This window comes from Triturus cristatus, chromosome 12 (genome assembly GCF_964204655.1).
Source record: "Triturus cristatus chromosome 12, aTriCri1.1, whole genome shotgun sequence".
NCBI classification, from domain to species: Eukaryota; Metazoa; Chordata; class Amphibia; order Caudata; family Salamandridae; genus Triturus; species Triturus cristatus.
In genome coordinates this window covers 710200671-710216990 of record NC_140595.1, presented here as the reverse complement: position 1 = coordinate 710216990, position 16320 = coordinate 710200671, and the positions used below count along the sequence as shown (strand labels likewise).

The following is a 16320-nucleotide window of genomic DNA, read 5'->3' as shown; positions in this document are numbered from 1 at the left end:
CAATAAAGAGATATGCAAAAAAAAGTTCATGTTAAAAAACCATTCGTTGTAATAAATACCTTCATATGCAAATATATAATTGTAGGTACTATGTGTTTTAAGAAAACATTTTTTGAACTTCGAGAAGTCTGTCATATTTTCACGTTTGTTGCAAGATTTACAAGCAAAACTTTCAAAGCTGAGCCGTGCGCGAGCTCTTAGAGCCATCAGCCCTTTGGCTCGGCTCTGCCTCTTACTTTCTTGCCGCGCCCACTTCTACCCGAGAGAGATCTTTATTCGGCCTCCTTGTGAGGGTCGGGCCGGGTGTTTATAAAGAAGCCCGCGCAGCTGCATTCTTTACAAAGGCAAGGAATTCAGATCCTCTGGCCCAGTACCGCTGAGCTGCTCTCGAGGACATGGCTGACTACAAAATACAAGTGGTGACCGGCACGGCCCTCCATGCCCGGACCCTGGACTCCATCTCTATCACCCTGGTGGGGTCCCAGGGCCAGGGTGAAAAGCGCCTTCTTGATCACTTTGGCCATGATTTCCTTCCAGGAGCTGTAAGTAGACGGACAGGTTTGGGCGCGTGTGCAGGGGAGGGTGGAAACAGTAAGGTGTGTGATTTATACACTATCGTTTCTTGTTGTAATCCTCATTAATTAGGGGGAGTAATGTGCTGCTTCGAAGCGCTAGGAACCGAAGCTGAAATGAATGCTATCACAACGGACCCTCTGCAGTTTTTCATAAATGTGAGGGCCTTTGTCGTAGTGCACCGCGCCAGTCCCTCGAAGTGCCTGCGGTTAGGTGCTGTCCCCCCAGTGTCATCCTACGGGTACTTGGGGCCCTGAGCAAGAGAACGTTTGGTGCGCCGTGTTCAGACCCGTTTTAAACTCATTACTCCGTTTCAGCACATTCAAGCCCTACGGTGGGATGAACTGGAGAGTTGAGGAAGAGCGAGCAGGACAGGGGAGGGAACGTAGGGGGGAGGCACCTGTAGGTGAGGTTAAATCCGTATTTGTAAAGCGGGAGCTACTCACCCTTATGAGTCTCAAGGCGCTGGGGGCCATCATGGAAATTAAGTGAGCTATTGCCCAGAGTCACATGGTGCTGAGCTTAGCTGCGGGTTCGAATTGTGAACCCTGTGCTGCTGAGCTGAGCTGTGGGTTCGAACTGTGAACCCTGTGCTCCGAGGTCAGTTGCCCTGGCCACTACACCACACCTCTCCATTGAGAGACCGGTGGGAAAGAGATGTATTAAAAGACAGGTGAGGTAAAGATAAAGAAATGGGGGTAGGAACAGGGAGATGTAGAGAGAGTCCAAGGATGCTGAGGTGAAGCATGGTGAGGGACCCAACACAGATAACTGAGGCACAGCAAGTGGAGTTTAAGTGAGAGGTGCAGTCTGTAGGGGGAGGGTAGCTAGAGAGGTGAGAAAAGTGTGGATTTAGTGACTGTAAAGTAAAGAGCGATGAGCTACAACATAGCACTGGGGGTAGGAGAGTGCAAACAGCTCAACCAATGGAGGTGGGGCTAACACTTTAACCAATGGGGGTCGGGCTAACATTTCAATCAGTGGAGCTTTTGCATCAGACCCTATTACACGCAGTGCTGGTGTCCTTTCTTGATGGAGATACCATCCAGGAGAAAAATGCCCAAAGAAACGTGGAAGCATTTTCTTCATCGTTCTTGCAATGCACCCTGAGTAACTGATCATAGAGGTGTTTGCTTTAGGTAGCAGAAGCATGCCTCTAGATAGACATACATTCTATGTTCAGACTTCATATACCTGAGATATACCTCAGTGTGAAAATCAAAAAACACGTGAGCTCCACACTGTGTGGAGAAGGGAACAAGAGGCACAGGGATCTGGGAGCTAGCAGCGTCCAACAATAAATATTAACCACAAAAAGCTGCTCCTAAAGTAGTGACCACTGTGAGGTTTGGGTTATACTGTGAGTGGAGACATCTCACTAAATGTAACAGACTGATCTCATACACCACCTGGTGTCATGCTTCATCATTGACCAGTCCTCACCCTCTAAAACCTTGGTTTGATAAAGGGCGGGCATACACCTGACGACAGGGAACGCGTTATACACTAAGTGGGGGCCCAAGCACAAGTGAGTGTGGTTAAAAATCATTGTGGTTATCCTTGTTGTGTTTTTTTAATGTGAAAGGAAACTATATGATATTAAAATCAGATGACGGTATATGGGGGAGTTAATGTCCTCTAACCGTTATGTGAGAGGTCAACATGTTTCTGCCGTGTTGGCCCAGGTGGGTCCAGGGCATTCATCAGGACCTAAATATATATAGAGGGGCTCTGTCTTACCAACTGGTGGCAAGAGAATACCACTGTGTGGGCGTGATCATTGTCCCTCTCCACAATTGGATGGCTTCTAAATTCAAGCCTGTAAAAGAAAATATTGAAAAAACATATATAACAACAAACCATCATCGTGGTAGAGTACTGAACACAACACATGCACTGTTTCAGTAATACGTGAGTGACTACTCGTGTGACATGTGATGCTCTATTTGTGTACACGATTTCAGAGATGCAAATAGTGAGAACAAGGGTCTCACTGTTCTTACCCAAAGTACCAAAGCTACTTGCTCCTTGGGAGGAGGAGAGGGGAAACCCCTGTTGTCAAACCCTGTTGAAAGAAACACAGGTCACAATTGGCGTGAAAAATGCGGTCTGCGACAAGAAAAAGCTCACATTGCATTCATCCACATTTATACCTGGGGTGGATAGATTAACCATACATTCATTCAGCCTTCATTCAGACCCTTACTGCCTCAAGGGAAGTTTCCCGCGTGGTTTCTAGGCGACTGCTCCTGTTCCTCCCTGATGTAGGAATGAGGAGAAAGTCATCGCGCTATATATAGTGCATCCTCTTGAGTTAATTGGTGTAAAGTGATTCACAGGTGATGCTAGGTGTTGTCAGGTGCGTGGTTTCCTGTGTCCCTGAAAAGGGAAGCCTGCTCTAACCTTGGCGCCCATGCGCGCATGTTCAGTGCGGTATTCTGAGCTAGCTATGATTCAGCTGTGGAAGTTATTATCAGGTGCGCGACTTCCTGTAAGTAGCTTTGGTACTTAGGGTAAGAACAGTGAGACCCTTGTTCTCACTATTTGCATCTCTGAAATCGTGTACACAAAGAGTGTCATATGTCACACGAGTAGTCACTCACGTATTACTAAAACAGTGCATGTATTGTGTTCAGTACTCCACCACGATGATGGTTTGTTGTTATATATGTTTTTTCAATATTTTCTTTTACAGGCTTGAATTTAGAAGCCATCCAATTGTGGAGCGTGACAATGATCATGCCCACAGAGTGGTATTCTCTTGCCACCAGTTGGTAAGAACGGAGCCCCTCTATATATATATTTAGGTCCTGATGAATGCCCTGGACCCACCTGGGCCAACACAGCAGAAACATGTCGGCTTCTCACATAATGGTTAGGGGACATTAACTCCCCCACATACCGTCATCTGATTTTAATATCATATAGTTACCTTTCACATTAAAAAACACAACAAGGATAATAATGATTTTTAACTACACTCACTTGTACATGGGCCCCCACTTAGTTTAGAAGTGCATCCCTGTCATCAGGTGTATGCCCGCCCTCTATCAAACCAAGGTTTAGAGGGCGAGGACTGGTCAATGATGAAGCATGACACCAGGTGGTGTGTGAGACCAGTCCGTTACATTTTGTGAGATGTCTCCACTCTCAGTATAACCCAAACCTCACAGTGGTCACTACTTTAGGAGCAGCTTTTTGTGCTTAATATACCTCAGTGTGGCCATAGGTTATGCGGCAGAGAGGCTTTTGCTGGTGAAATCTGTGAGAAGAAAATTAGAGTGAGGTACAACGGGGAGTACAGCCCCCACATTATTCTTTATTCAACTATTACCTGGGATCAGGAAAGTGTACAGGCTTTGGAGGGCGAAGGCACTGGTCCTTGATCAAACCTGCTGATAGAATATATCATTATTATGTTTAGTTTCTGTTTGAATAGTGCCTGATATGAATGGGTTCAAAACACTAAGCAAAAACAAAACAACATTTCTGTGGTTTGAGCTTCTGGAGGGTTAAGAAAGTGTTTTGCAGATCATAATACAATACAATATCACTGCCTTTTCATTACATTCTGATGCAATCTAGCGTTCCTCATATTTTAAAGTTAATGTGGTGAAGCACCCCTGCTGTGTATTAGTAAAAGTAGTTATCTGATACTGAGCCTTTGGCCCTCTTGATCTGTCCCCAGCCACTTTAAGTAGCCCACCCTGGCTAGTAGGTACTGGTGGGGTGCAAACTCTGCACCAGTAGTTACCAGAACCATGCAGTAATAGCCGACCAGTACCATGCAATTATTAGTTAATCCCCACTAAATGGGACCCAGGGGACGAGGTGGTATGCTGCATGGTATTCCCTTTTCCGTGGGGTTTAGCATAAGAATTTACCACCCTCTCTGAGCAGTTGGTAAAAGTGTTCAAGGTACACTAGTAAAAGTGGGCTGTTGTAAGACAGGGGTGGAGGGAGGGGCTGGGAAGGGGGAAGTTAGGAGGGGCAGCTGATGTTCAGACAGGGGCTATGGAAGGGGTCCAGGCTAAAATATAGCCTTTCCCACATTGATTTGCCTGCTGGATTTTCCAGCTCAGAAAAATTGAATTTGTTGTTCCCAACACCTAGTAAATATGCATGTAGGCACACCGGACTTTCTAGTATTTGGAACTGAACTCCCCTCCACACATTTCCGAATGGGGGCCCATGTCTTTTACGTGCACCTTGCAAGTGAGATGGAAAGGCAGGGAGAGCACGACACCATAATGCACTAGAAGCAATGAAAAAACAAACAAAGCTGTCCCCTACCGTCAAATGGCTTTTTCGGTGACCTCAGTGAGCAAGTGCTATTGGGATCCCTGTTCCCAATCTTTTACAGTTCGCATATATTTTGTTAAAAAAAAACAACTCTCCTAAAATGGACAATGCTGGCCTTCACCTGCCTCCATCTGAAAAGCCAAAGGGGGCAGAGACAGCTAAAGAGTAAATATGCCTTCTTGCCAGGGTTCCTGCTACTTCAAAGAACTGTAAATGTGGACAACTGGTTAATCAGGAAAAGCTGTTTCAGAACCAGTATATGGCTGTAATGGATAGTTTTGGACAATAGAACCTGTTTTTTAGTACCTTAATGCTGAACACGGCAAAAATACGTAACAATACCTGTTGTTCAGTGCAAAATATTGAGTGTAACAACACACCGAAAAAGAAAATGTATGAGCTTTGAATTTCACCTCTAGGACTTAAGCCCTGATGACGCTCGTGATTTAAGGGTGAAACGCGTTGGCTGCTTTGCTGTGTTTTATGCCATTCATCAGAAGAACAACAAAGAATAATTCTAAAGATTTCGGGATTTCCTGTGCATTTGGACTGAAGAGACTTTCATTCTTTGTTGCCTCTCCATATTGTAATCCTTTAGAGGTGTGGGTTTGGGACAGCGAATCCAGGAAGATGAGCAACATAGCAATGTGACATTAGGGGAACTAATAGGTAGCTGCAGTGGAACACCTTAGGCTGTGCATTAGTAGTAAGAATATCCAATGAAGTCATTTGAAGTTTCATGGTGCCAAAGATTGATTCTCTTTGAGAGGTAATGTAAATGTATTATCAGCTGGATATTCTTGAGTACGTCCTAATGAAAACATAAAGATGAAGGTGTACATTAGGTATAGTGTGATTGCATATTACTAAAAATGCTCATTTTTAAAATACTTGTTTTATCATAACACTGAGGGAATCATTTACGAGACAATGGCACAGTGCGGCGGCACCAGCAACTCTGCTGTGCCAAGCTCCGTCATTGTCCAAGTGAAGGAATGCACTGTATTTACAAGAATATGGCGAACTCCTGTACTCACTCCTGCACTGGCACACAAACAGCAGCCGTGCGCCCACGCAAACAATCTTGCGTTGCATGGAGGATTGTTTTTGTACAGGAAGAGACACCTTCCGGCACAAAAACAATCATTAATGTCGTTTTGCACCTTCTATTTGTGTTGCACAATGTAGAACACATAGGAAGAGCAAAAAATGAGGAGCAATAAATGTATTTCTCCTGGTTGCGCCACCCTTACGCCTCCCCTGGGGAGGCATACGTTTTTTGCGCTGTCTCAGATTTACGATTACTTGTAAATCTGGGGCAGTGTCAAAAAGCCATGAGTGTTTCTGGGAATGCCCACAACAACACCCATTACAGCCCCTTTAATATAGAAACCTGCATCATACAGGAGATATTCACAAGGCCACGTTAAGCCACGCAAAGTGGCTTAGCGCTGGCTTGTAAATATGGAGCATTACACAGCGCCACCGGAGCGTCGCAAAAAGTGGCACAGGGACATTCTAAACATGCCTCTAAGGGACTTCCTTAGAGCTTGGTGCACAGGGTACTTTGTCTCAAATGTGACCGATGTCCTTTACGTCATAATACAGGTGCATTATAGTAATACAGCAAATGGGATCAGTCATGTTTTGGCAGGGTATCCCATCCACTAAAGTCTAAATAATGGCCCTTAATCTCTGCACATTTTGCTGCAGCCTAATTTATATTGTGAACTCAAATTTAAAAACAATAACTTGCATATTCAGTGCTTTCAGTCACAGGGTGGGAACTCATACATGTCACTGCTCTCAAGTGTACTAACCAGGATTTCGCTCTGTGTATATCTAGTTACACACACAGATATCTGCAGTCACCACATTAACCAACTAAACTTTCATAACATAAAATAATGCCTTCCCACCAGTTACTTTAACCAACATTTATTTTTCAATTATGGTGTGTGCATTATATCGTATATGTATTTACCTGAAGGTGTAAAGCCATCAGCGTAGTTGCAGAATGTTCTTTTTAGCCATGTTCCTGGCCATGCCCCAAACACCGTCACCTTCACCCTCTAGCACTTAAGATAACCGTCCTACTCTAAGTTGTTATGCACTTCAACCTTTGGATGAGCTGCTGAAATATTTGGTAAGAGTCTGCCATTGAGGACCCATCCATATCGCATCCTAGCTCACCTCTCAAGAACCTTGTTCTACAAGCTGCAACAGCCCTGCTGGAGAGACTCTGTGGCATAATGCAAAATTATTGGCTGCCCCCTGTAGAATATGAAGAGTGGCATCTGAGTATCCCATGTATCCCAGATGGTCATTGGCCTTGGGTAGAATGCAGTCCTCCTGATGTCTGGGGACCCCTCTGCGTGGCATTGGCTGCTGGGGCCTGCTTTATGCCCTTGGGGTGACCCTGAAGCACTTGTAGCCCATTGAACGTGGCACATCTGTGTCTGTTGCTGTGTTTACATGCTGTCTTACTAGGCAATGATGGCCTTCTCTGCTCTCTCTCCTTTCCAGGTGTCTATTCCTATTGCGCATTGTTCCACTTTCACAATTTCTTCTGAGAGTTATTCCTGCATTCCTCATTTCTTTCTTTCCTGTCCATTTTCCTGCTCTCTTTCCATAACATTCTTTCTCGCTCCTGCTGTCCCTGCTTACCTTTCTTTTCTCACCACTCGCTGCTCTCACTACTTCCTTTTTTCTCCTCTTCAGTTCTTTCTGGATGGCCTGCTGCTTTCTGTCCTGCTGTTCCTGCTTTAGCTTTAATCCATGAACAATCTCTGCTCTCCTTTTTGTCCACCTTAGTCCTTCTCTTTACTCGTCCTTTTAACTCTCTGCTGTCTTTACATGCCAGACCTTGAACTCCTATCTTTCCTTCTCTTTTCATCATTTTCATCAGTTACTGATTTCCATTTTTTCAAAGTTTCTGCACTCCTGTTTTATCTTTTCAGGAATTGTCCATTCCAAAGTGTTTCTTTTCCACTCTGCAGTTGTTTCATAACCATGTCCACCTCACTGGTGACCCCACTGACAGAGTGTATTTGCTCACCCCACTGTGCAGCTCCACGTAGTAGCAGTCTGCCATCCTGAGCCCTAGGCCCATAGTTTGAGGCCCTCCTCCACCCGCAGTCCCCCGCCAGTGCCTCGTCCCTAGTGGCCAAGAGGTGAGAACTTGTTCTGTCTGCTGTTTCTTTTCTTTTCTTTTTATTCTATTGCTGTTGTTTCTTTTTTTTATTGCCTTTTCTGTATTTCTTTGAGCTGCATTTTGTTTTCACTGTTCACTTCTGTTCTTTACTCGCACTCCGATTCCCGCTCTCACAACTGCTCAATCCCCGCAACCCTGCTCCCTTCCAAGCGCCATATTTCTGTCTCCTGCCTCCCAGCTGACCAGCCCTCCTGCCTCCCGAACACTACCTAATGGTGGCTGCTCTGCAGATGCGCCGGTGGCCCCCCAAAGGCCAGCCCATTTGTGCTTGTCCGTGCCTGGGCTGCACCCATCGACACAGACACTTTTTCCCATGGCCCCCAATGCTACAAAGCCAGCACACACGATGCACTCAACCCTGGAAGTTCCAATGCCTGCCACCTCGTGTCACTAAACAACACCCAAGACCCGTTCACCTTCCGCAACTGTGCCTTCTCATGCCTCTTCACATCTGACTCCACCGACCGAATGACCCTTAACAACCGGACTCGACCACCGTAGCTGCATCTTACTCAATACCCGCTCATTCAAAAGACACAGTGTGGAGATCTGGGACCTGCTCGACTCCATCTCCTCCGACATTGCCTTCTTCATAGAAACTTGGATGAACCCCATCTCAGCCCGGACATCGCAACCGTCATCCCCAACAGCTGCAAAATCATCCACAAGGACTGTGTCAGCCAGACAGGAGGAGGCATCGTCATTGTACACAAAAACACCCTCTGCCTCACAACCAGCTCTGACGACCACTCACCTGACATGGAACACCTCCACCACTACTTCCAGATCCAGACCAACCTGTACACCACCCTCTGTGGCACCCTCATCTACAGACCTCCCAGACCCTGCCCCCCTTTTGTGAAGCCATAGCCAACTTCATTGCTCACCACGCTCTTGCCTCAAGGAAATACATCCTCCTCGAGGACCTCAATTTCCTCATGGACAACCTCGACAGCCACAGCACCTCATCCCTACTGGAGAACGTCACCACTATCGGACTCAAACAACTAGTCACCTCTCCAACCCATTCAGCAGGATACACGCTTGACCCCATCTTCTCCGCAAGCAACAACATCTCCATTAGCCACACCTCTGAGCCACATTGGACAGACCACACTGCGTACACTTCTCCCTCACCAAACCCACCATATGACACCACGCCCACTGCTATCCTCGCAGAAGCTGGTACAAGGTCACCGAAGACCAGCTCACCTCCTCCCTCAGCAAAACCCAACCACCGACATCCATGGGCTCCAGATCTCCAACTGTGCCAGCACACTGGCTCCCCTCTGGCAAGCAGCTCTCCAAGAAAGTCATCTGGTTCTCTACTGTCCTCCAAGAGGCCAGGTGCAGCTGCAGACTATTCGAGAAAAGATGGAGAAGCAGCAACATCGCAGGAGACCACTAAGCCTTCAAAACTGCTGTAACCGCACACCACCACCTCATGAGAACATCAAAGAAGGCAGTCATACAGGAATGGATCAATGCCAAGGCACACAACAGCAAGGAACTCTTCACAGTGATCAAAGAATTCACCAAACCAAACACAGAGACAGCTGACATTTCCCCATCTCAAGACCTCTGCGACAACCTCACCACCTTCTTCCACCGCAAGATCAAGGTGATACATGACAGTTTTCCAACCCAAGACTCACCCACCCCACCCTCAACCACTCCACTCAATGGCTCCAGACACCAGCAGACCCTGCCCAACTGGACCACCCTCACTTTCGACGACACCCTCAGGATCATGAATAGCATCGACTCCGAAGCACTCTTGGATCCCTGCCCTCACTACATCTTCAACAGAGCTGGCACCTCTATCTTGCCCGAACTCTGCCGCACCATCAACTGCTCCATCGAGACTGCCACCTTCCCTAAAGACTGTAAACACACAGAGATCGACCCCCTGCTGAAGAAACCCTTGGTCGACCCGATGAACCTCAAGAACTACAGTGTCAATAAGCCACCTACCTGGATTCCAAACGATTCCAATGGGGTGGCGACACTAGTTCCCCAAACCTCCCAAAACCTCCAACCATGCCCTTGGTTTACAGGAGGCAACACTGCTCTGGTGGTAGATCCCAGCGGAAAGGGGATTGGAATGGAGAGAGTCTGTGGAGTCAAAGATGTTGTGGCTCATCTACTCAACAGCAACACTGCAGCAGGCATTCTCACCAGTCTGATGAATGGTACCGACAGCTATGGTACCTATAAACACACAAATAATAAGTCTTTCATCTAATATTGACTCTATTTCTTAAGGTATCACCATCAAAAAAGCTTTTCAAATCTCAACCAACCTTTCGTTTTGTTGTTGTTTCGTTTTTGTTTAGATTGTCTGTAGAGGCTCCTTCATTAAAATGTTCAAAACTGAAGTGAGTGTGATTTCAGCATGAAAACCACCAGCAAATCAGGGTGGGGTTAGCTTCACCTAAGTCCTCTCTTGCAGAACACTGCCACCTGTATGTACGAGTTGAACAAAAACACTGGTTGCCTTTGTTTGCGGCACAAGGCTTCAAATGAGTTCAGCATGTAGTAAAATCAAGTTTCTTAATGCATCTCTTATTTTCGTCTCTATCATTTTTTTTCCATCCTGGTGTGAGACTAATGTAGGGCATTCTTTGCAGTGAGGTCGAAGCAGGAGGATCAAGATAGCTGGCAAGACAGAGTCCTGGAAGCAGGGAACCAAGTAAGTGGCAGGAGAAGAAACTAAGCAAAAGGGAGGAGTGTGGATGCTCTTAAAATAAGACTGCTTTAGAAAATTCATTACGGTCACATTCTAATTGTTTGTAATAAGGAACAGGTGCAGATAATAAACTTGAGGAGGTTGTCTTCTAGAAGGTGTTTTAGAATGTTCACAAAGGTCATGTTCTAATTGCTTATAGCAAGGAACAGGTCAAGGGATTATTTTGATGATGGTTGTCTTCCGGATGAGTCACGTTGAGGTCATCTATGCTGGCTGCTTGATGCTTATTCTTTTAGATTTTCTGGATGTTTCCATGGCACCTGAAACCTGACCTTGCAAATGCATGGTAAAACATTTGTAAAAACTACTAAGCCTTTTCAAACAAGAAGGGGAACACCAGCTGCATCTAGCTATTTCCAACAGCATCTAATATGGTCAAACGTTAGGGTACAAGAAGTTTGTTAATTCATAAGGTTTGGGAGGAATGATATGAGTCATGTCGGTATATTCTGATAGTCAAGAGAGGAGAGATGTGACAGGAATCCTGATATACAGACCCATCTCTATACTCGTATAGTCGTATATGTCCAACTCTCTGAGTTCATCAAAAGAGCCACATCCTGGACGTCTCCCAATTGTGCTTCAGAAGCAACCACGGCACGGAGACCACTCTCTTCACTACTACAGACAACATCCACTCCCTCCTTGACCAAGGCAAGACAGTAGCACTCATCATCATGGTCCTCTTAGCTGCCTTCCATACAGTCTCCCACCACACCCTCTGCACTAGACTCCATGGCGCTGGTATCAAAGACAAAGCCCTAGGATGGATTTGCTTCTTCCTCAGTGGCCGAACACAGAGTCAGACTTGTACTGCTCCTCTTGGAACTCACAGAGATCAGCTGTGGAAACCCTCTGTGATCCTCCTTGAGCCCCACCCTCTTCAACATCTTCATGGCCCCACTTGCAGCCATTGTCAGAAGCCACCGTCTCAACATCCTCCCCTACACCAACGACACCCAGCTGATTCTCTCCCTCACAAACAAACCCACAGCTGACAAGAGCAACTTCCACAACGGAATGAAGGCAGTCACCACCTGGATGAAGGACAACTGCCTCAAGTTTAACACAGACAAGACCAAAGTCCTCAACCTGGGCTCCACCCCCTCCACCTGGGATGACTCTTGTTGAGCTGTAGCGCTCGGAACCCCCCACACCCACGGACCTTGCACAAAACCTCTGCATCATCCTGGACTCCTCACTCTCAATGAAATGTCAAATCAACGCTGTCTCATCCTCCTGCTTCCACACGCTCTGCCTGATTTGGAAGATCTTCAAGTGGATCCCCACCAAGTCCAAGAAAATGGTCACCCATGCACTTGTCAGCAGCAGACTCGACTACGGCAACATACTGTATGCCTGCACAACCAAAAAGCTCCTATAGAAACTGCAGAACATCCAGAATGCCTGCACCAGACTCATCCTGAACATCCTCCATTGCAGCCACATCACCGGTCACCTGAGAAACCTTCAATGGCTATCTGCCGAACTGGCCCTGGACACCATCCCACGGCTGGAGGAAAATCCTACTCCTACCTCACTGAGAAAACCTGGAAGTCCCTGCCTCTACATCTCAGGCAATCACTGTTGTTACCTCAATTCAGGAAGGACCTCAAGACCTGGCTCTTCAACTGAGCCACAGATCCAACCCCTCCCCACTCAGTATATTGCGACCCTTATAGGTGAGTAGTGCTGCTTTACAAGAAACTTGATTGATTGATTGATGTCTTCATGTTCCACCTCTATGCTTCTCTCTTTCAACAGGTATTGGTTTCATAACTCTACAGGAAGTTTACAAAACTGCCACGTTGTATTTCACAATATGAGCTAGACCTTACCCCGTACCCTTTGCCTCATGCCTCACCTCAAATTCACAACCTGTTAATCCAATGTAACAGCTGACTGTCCAAGTGCAAAAAAAATAAGTTCGGGAGAATTTTAATTGTGCCGCCGTAATCAGAGGAATATCAGCAATTTCGGGTTACTCTTTGATGCAGAATTTACCCATGATAATTACATGAGGTGGGACGTAATTGCATTAAGAGCAATTATAGGGGAGACACTCCTACGACAAGAGCACATTTAGAGAGCAGCTGCTCTCGCTGTTTCTGTTCTGTTTCATTTAGAGCAATTTTTTACTCAAAAATGCATCCTCTCATCCATTTAAGATGGAGGGGTGAATTGTGTGCTGAGAAACTAGCCACGTAAATCCAGTTAACCTCACTAAACTTTGGGCTAATTCTGCATAATTATGCTATGGGGAAATCTGTGAGTTATGCTACAATGTAAATACAGGTCAGAGGAAACCTAGATTCCATCCCCTGATTCAGTTCTGTTGGCATATATAATGAGTATGTACTAAATATATGGTCTATTAACTACAAACATTCACAAGTATTTCAAGGTATTAAAACATTCACTAGGTTGGCACCCCAGCCCAAGCAGCCTTCCTGCAGGTGTGTTCAAATACAACCTTCAATTTTGGTCTGATGTTCTTAACACATTACATAATAATTGTGTATAATAGCAAGCAATCACTGAATCATGGCTTGACTCAAAAATTCACTAATTATGAGAAAAAAGTACAGTGTCAATCCCTGCAAGTTATAGGCACACAGTATTGATGGATGTGCCCTAAGCCCTAAAACAGTACCCCTGTGTGTCCCACCTCTCAACCCCAGCCCTTTTCAGAAATACCTGTCCCCTGCCCTGAACCCTAAAACCGGACCCACTGCATGACTCCCCACCTTAGCCCTTTTCAAAAATACCCTAAAGCCCTAAAACCATCCCTACCTCTGACCCAGGAGCAGGCCCAGTCCTCCTTACCTCACTCACAATGAGGCATCAGTTCAGACACGGCACAGGTCGTAAAGAGGAAGGAAAAGGGCCTCTCCATTTTCTCTAGCGATGCCAATTGTTTTAATCACGCCGGCAGCTTTACCATAAATATGGCCTTAGCACATGTCAGCCCCTTCGCCATGCATATGCCCTTGCCACCAGTGTCACGCATATGTCCTTACCATGCATACCTTCACAACATTAATTTTGTGTAAAGGCAGGCGTGGTAAAGGCATATGCATTGTAAAAAAATGTGTGGTTAAGGATATGTGTGGTGAAGGTTCATGCGTTGTAACGCATGCGTGGAAACAACCACATTGTAATGGCTGTTTCCCAAATTATAAGCCTGTGCTGGTGGACCCTCTTCGAGGGAGAAGAGGGTACAAAGCAAACGGGCTTGTGAGCCCCGACTCAGGTCGTTGAGAGTTTTTCCACTGTTGTCTTGGGGTCTTCCCAACTATGCCTCTGCAAACTGGGCTAAATACAAGCCTTTCCACCTTTGACTCTATGGGTAGAGAGGTAAGCAATCATAGGCTTCTCAAGGAGATTGGGTTGGGGGCATGAGCTCCAAACTCCATCAACCAACAGACACAATAGGACTGTGTCTTTTAGAAAAAGCAGTACTTTAATCGACCAACAGAACTAAATACTACAGATTGCAGTTTTTGGTAAGTAATTACAGGGTTGTATCCTTATATCCGTCCTACAGAAGGCCACTATACTTCTACTGTAGTATATTTTCCCCTCCCAGGTAACCCTAGGAATTACAGTACCCAGTATCTGGAATCAGATACATGAATTAGGCAAATGTATAGATTATTACTCTCACATTGTGGGCCAGCATGCAGGTTCTGTCTTCACAATAGACTCTTTTGTATGGACGTTGTAGAATGAAGGCATCACAGCTGGTCTGGAACTATAGCATAGCTGGGCTGGGACCACAGCACACATTCTCCAGCAGTTGTGGCCTCCCAGGCTGATCAGGCTCAAAGTGGTGAGGAGCCTTATTGATTTTCTACTGTCAGTGGTGGCAGATCTAGTTCAAAACCTGTAGTGAATATGGCTATGCTTGATTTGGTGCGGCCTTCGGGGAAGCTTAAATGTAGGAACCATGAAGAAGACACCAGAGGACCCACTCACAATATGAGATGTTTCAGGTTTTGCTCTTGGGTACGGTCTGCATTCTCAAGGTGCTTCACACACCAGGCACAGACTAGGTTTATTCTCTTTGAGTGCCCCTCCCTACTGAAGGTCTAGGCCCACTCCTTTCCTTTCTTAGCAAGTAGAAAGGTCTCTAGGCACCAGGAAACTCCTCTAGCAGAAAATGCAAACATCAGGTTTAGTCCTCATGCCTCTGGGAGACTGGCTGTCAGACACACGTTATGCATTGCATCGGTTGCACTGTAGCTCTTAAAGTAATTTGCGGAGCATCACCTTCTTTGTCCAGTAAAAGCTTGAGACTGGAACAAAGTGGGGTGGTTTGGATTCCACTCTTATACCCATTTGTCCACACAGGATGACCCACTGTCAAACATCAGAACCAACTTGAGTTAATTCAAGTGTCCTTCTTAAGACGTTCTCTGGACACAGCCTACGAGTAGTTCTGTGTCCATGCTCCTCACTTTTCACACTGAATCTCCATCCTCTGACCATATGAATGTAGGCATTAAACATCCAATGTCTAGGTAAGTTGTGCTCCCTCTTCATCTTCTGCCATCCAAACCCAGGGGCATCCATAATGGACCCTACTGGCTTCAGTACTCGGACTCCTAAACACACACACACACACACGCACTCGCACACACACACACTCTCCCACACACACTCTCACACACATACACACACTCTCTCTTAATATCATATATGTACTACATACACCCTATACACATACCTGGCCTCCACACAAACTGCCAGCACAAGCTTCTCTGGTACACAACACTGGACCTTTACACGAAGGGTCTGTAGCAGGTATAAATAGTCTAATCATACCAAGGATTCCCAAAAAGCAGTTCCCTTCCACCACTTTGTTGTATGCTACACCTATGAGAGTGAAAATAGTCCTCTCAACAATGAGGGTGGCTTGGTGTGGTCATCCAGCTCACATGGCAAGTCCTGGTTGTTCCATTGTCATAAACCGGTGTAGGCTTCAGTGCACACATAAGGCTAGTGTGATGGCTGGGCCATATCAAGTCAAAATACAAGATTGACACATAGTCGAGAACTCTTGGGAGGGGTACATACCTGTTTTAACAAGCATGGGCATTCCTGCTCCAATACTGTCTTTCAATCCACTTACACCACAATTGAAATTGTGTTTTTAGTATCCACTTTGGTGCATCGGTCAGCCCTCTCTTGTTCCGGGCTTCTGTTAACTTACATTTTATATTATAGTACAGCTTTTAATTGAGTGGAAAGAAACAGATTTTGGCTGAAGCTACAGAAATGGGGTATGTTGTATGCACGGTTGCATTCTATTAGGGATCTTAACCTTGGTACTTTGGTGAGAATAAAATTGACTCATGGCTTTTCAATCCCTAAATGTTTTTACACCAAGAGTGACCTAAAACAGGCTGTGCTTTAGCACCACATGCTGCTTGGCAATATCAAAAGCCAGTGTCATTCTAACAAATCTTGGCAGTCCACA

At 45.8% G+C, this 16320-nt stretch overlaps 1 protein-coding gene across 1 annotated transcript in view; it reads left to right on the top strand.

Annotated features, from left to right (window-relative positions):
* The first annotated feature begins 273 nt into the window (after nucleotides 1-273).
* LOC146780370 (hydroperoxide isomerase ALOXE3-like) overlaps nucleotides 274-16320 on the top strand; it is a 250144-nt gene continuing 234097 nt past the window's right edge. Inside the window, exon 1 of the mRNA XM_085638542.1 lies at nucleotides 274-542. Within this exon, the coding sequence (XP_085494668.1) occupies nucleotides 396-542 (147 nt within the window). The 5' untranslated portion in view covers nucleotides 274-395. The remainder of the gene's footprint in view (nucleotides 543-16320) is intronic.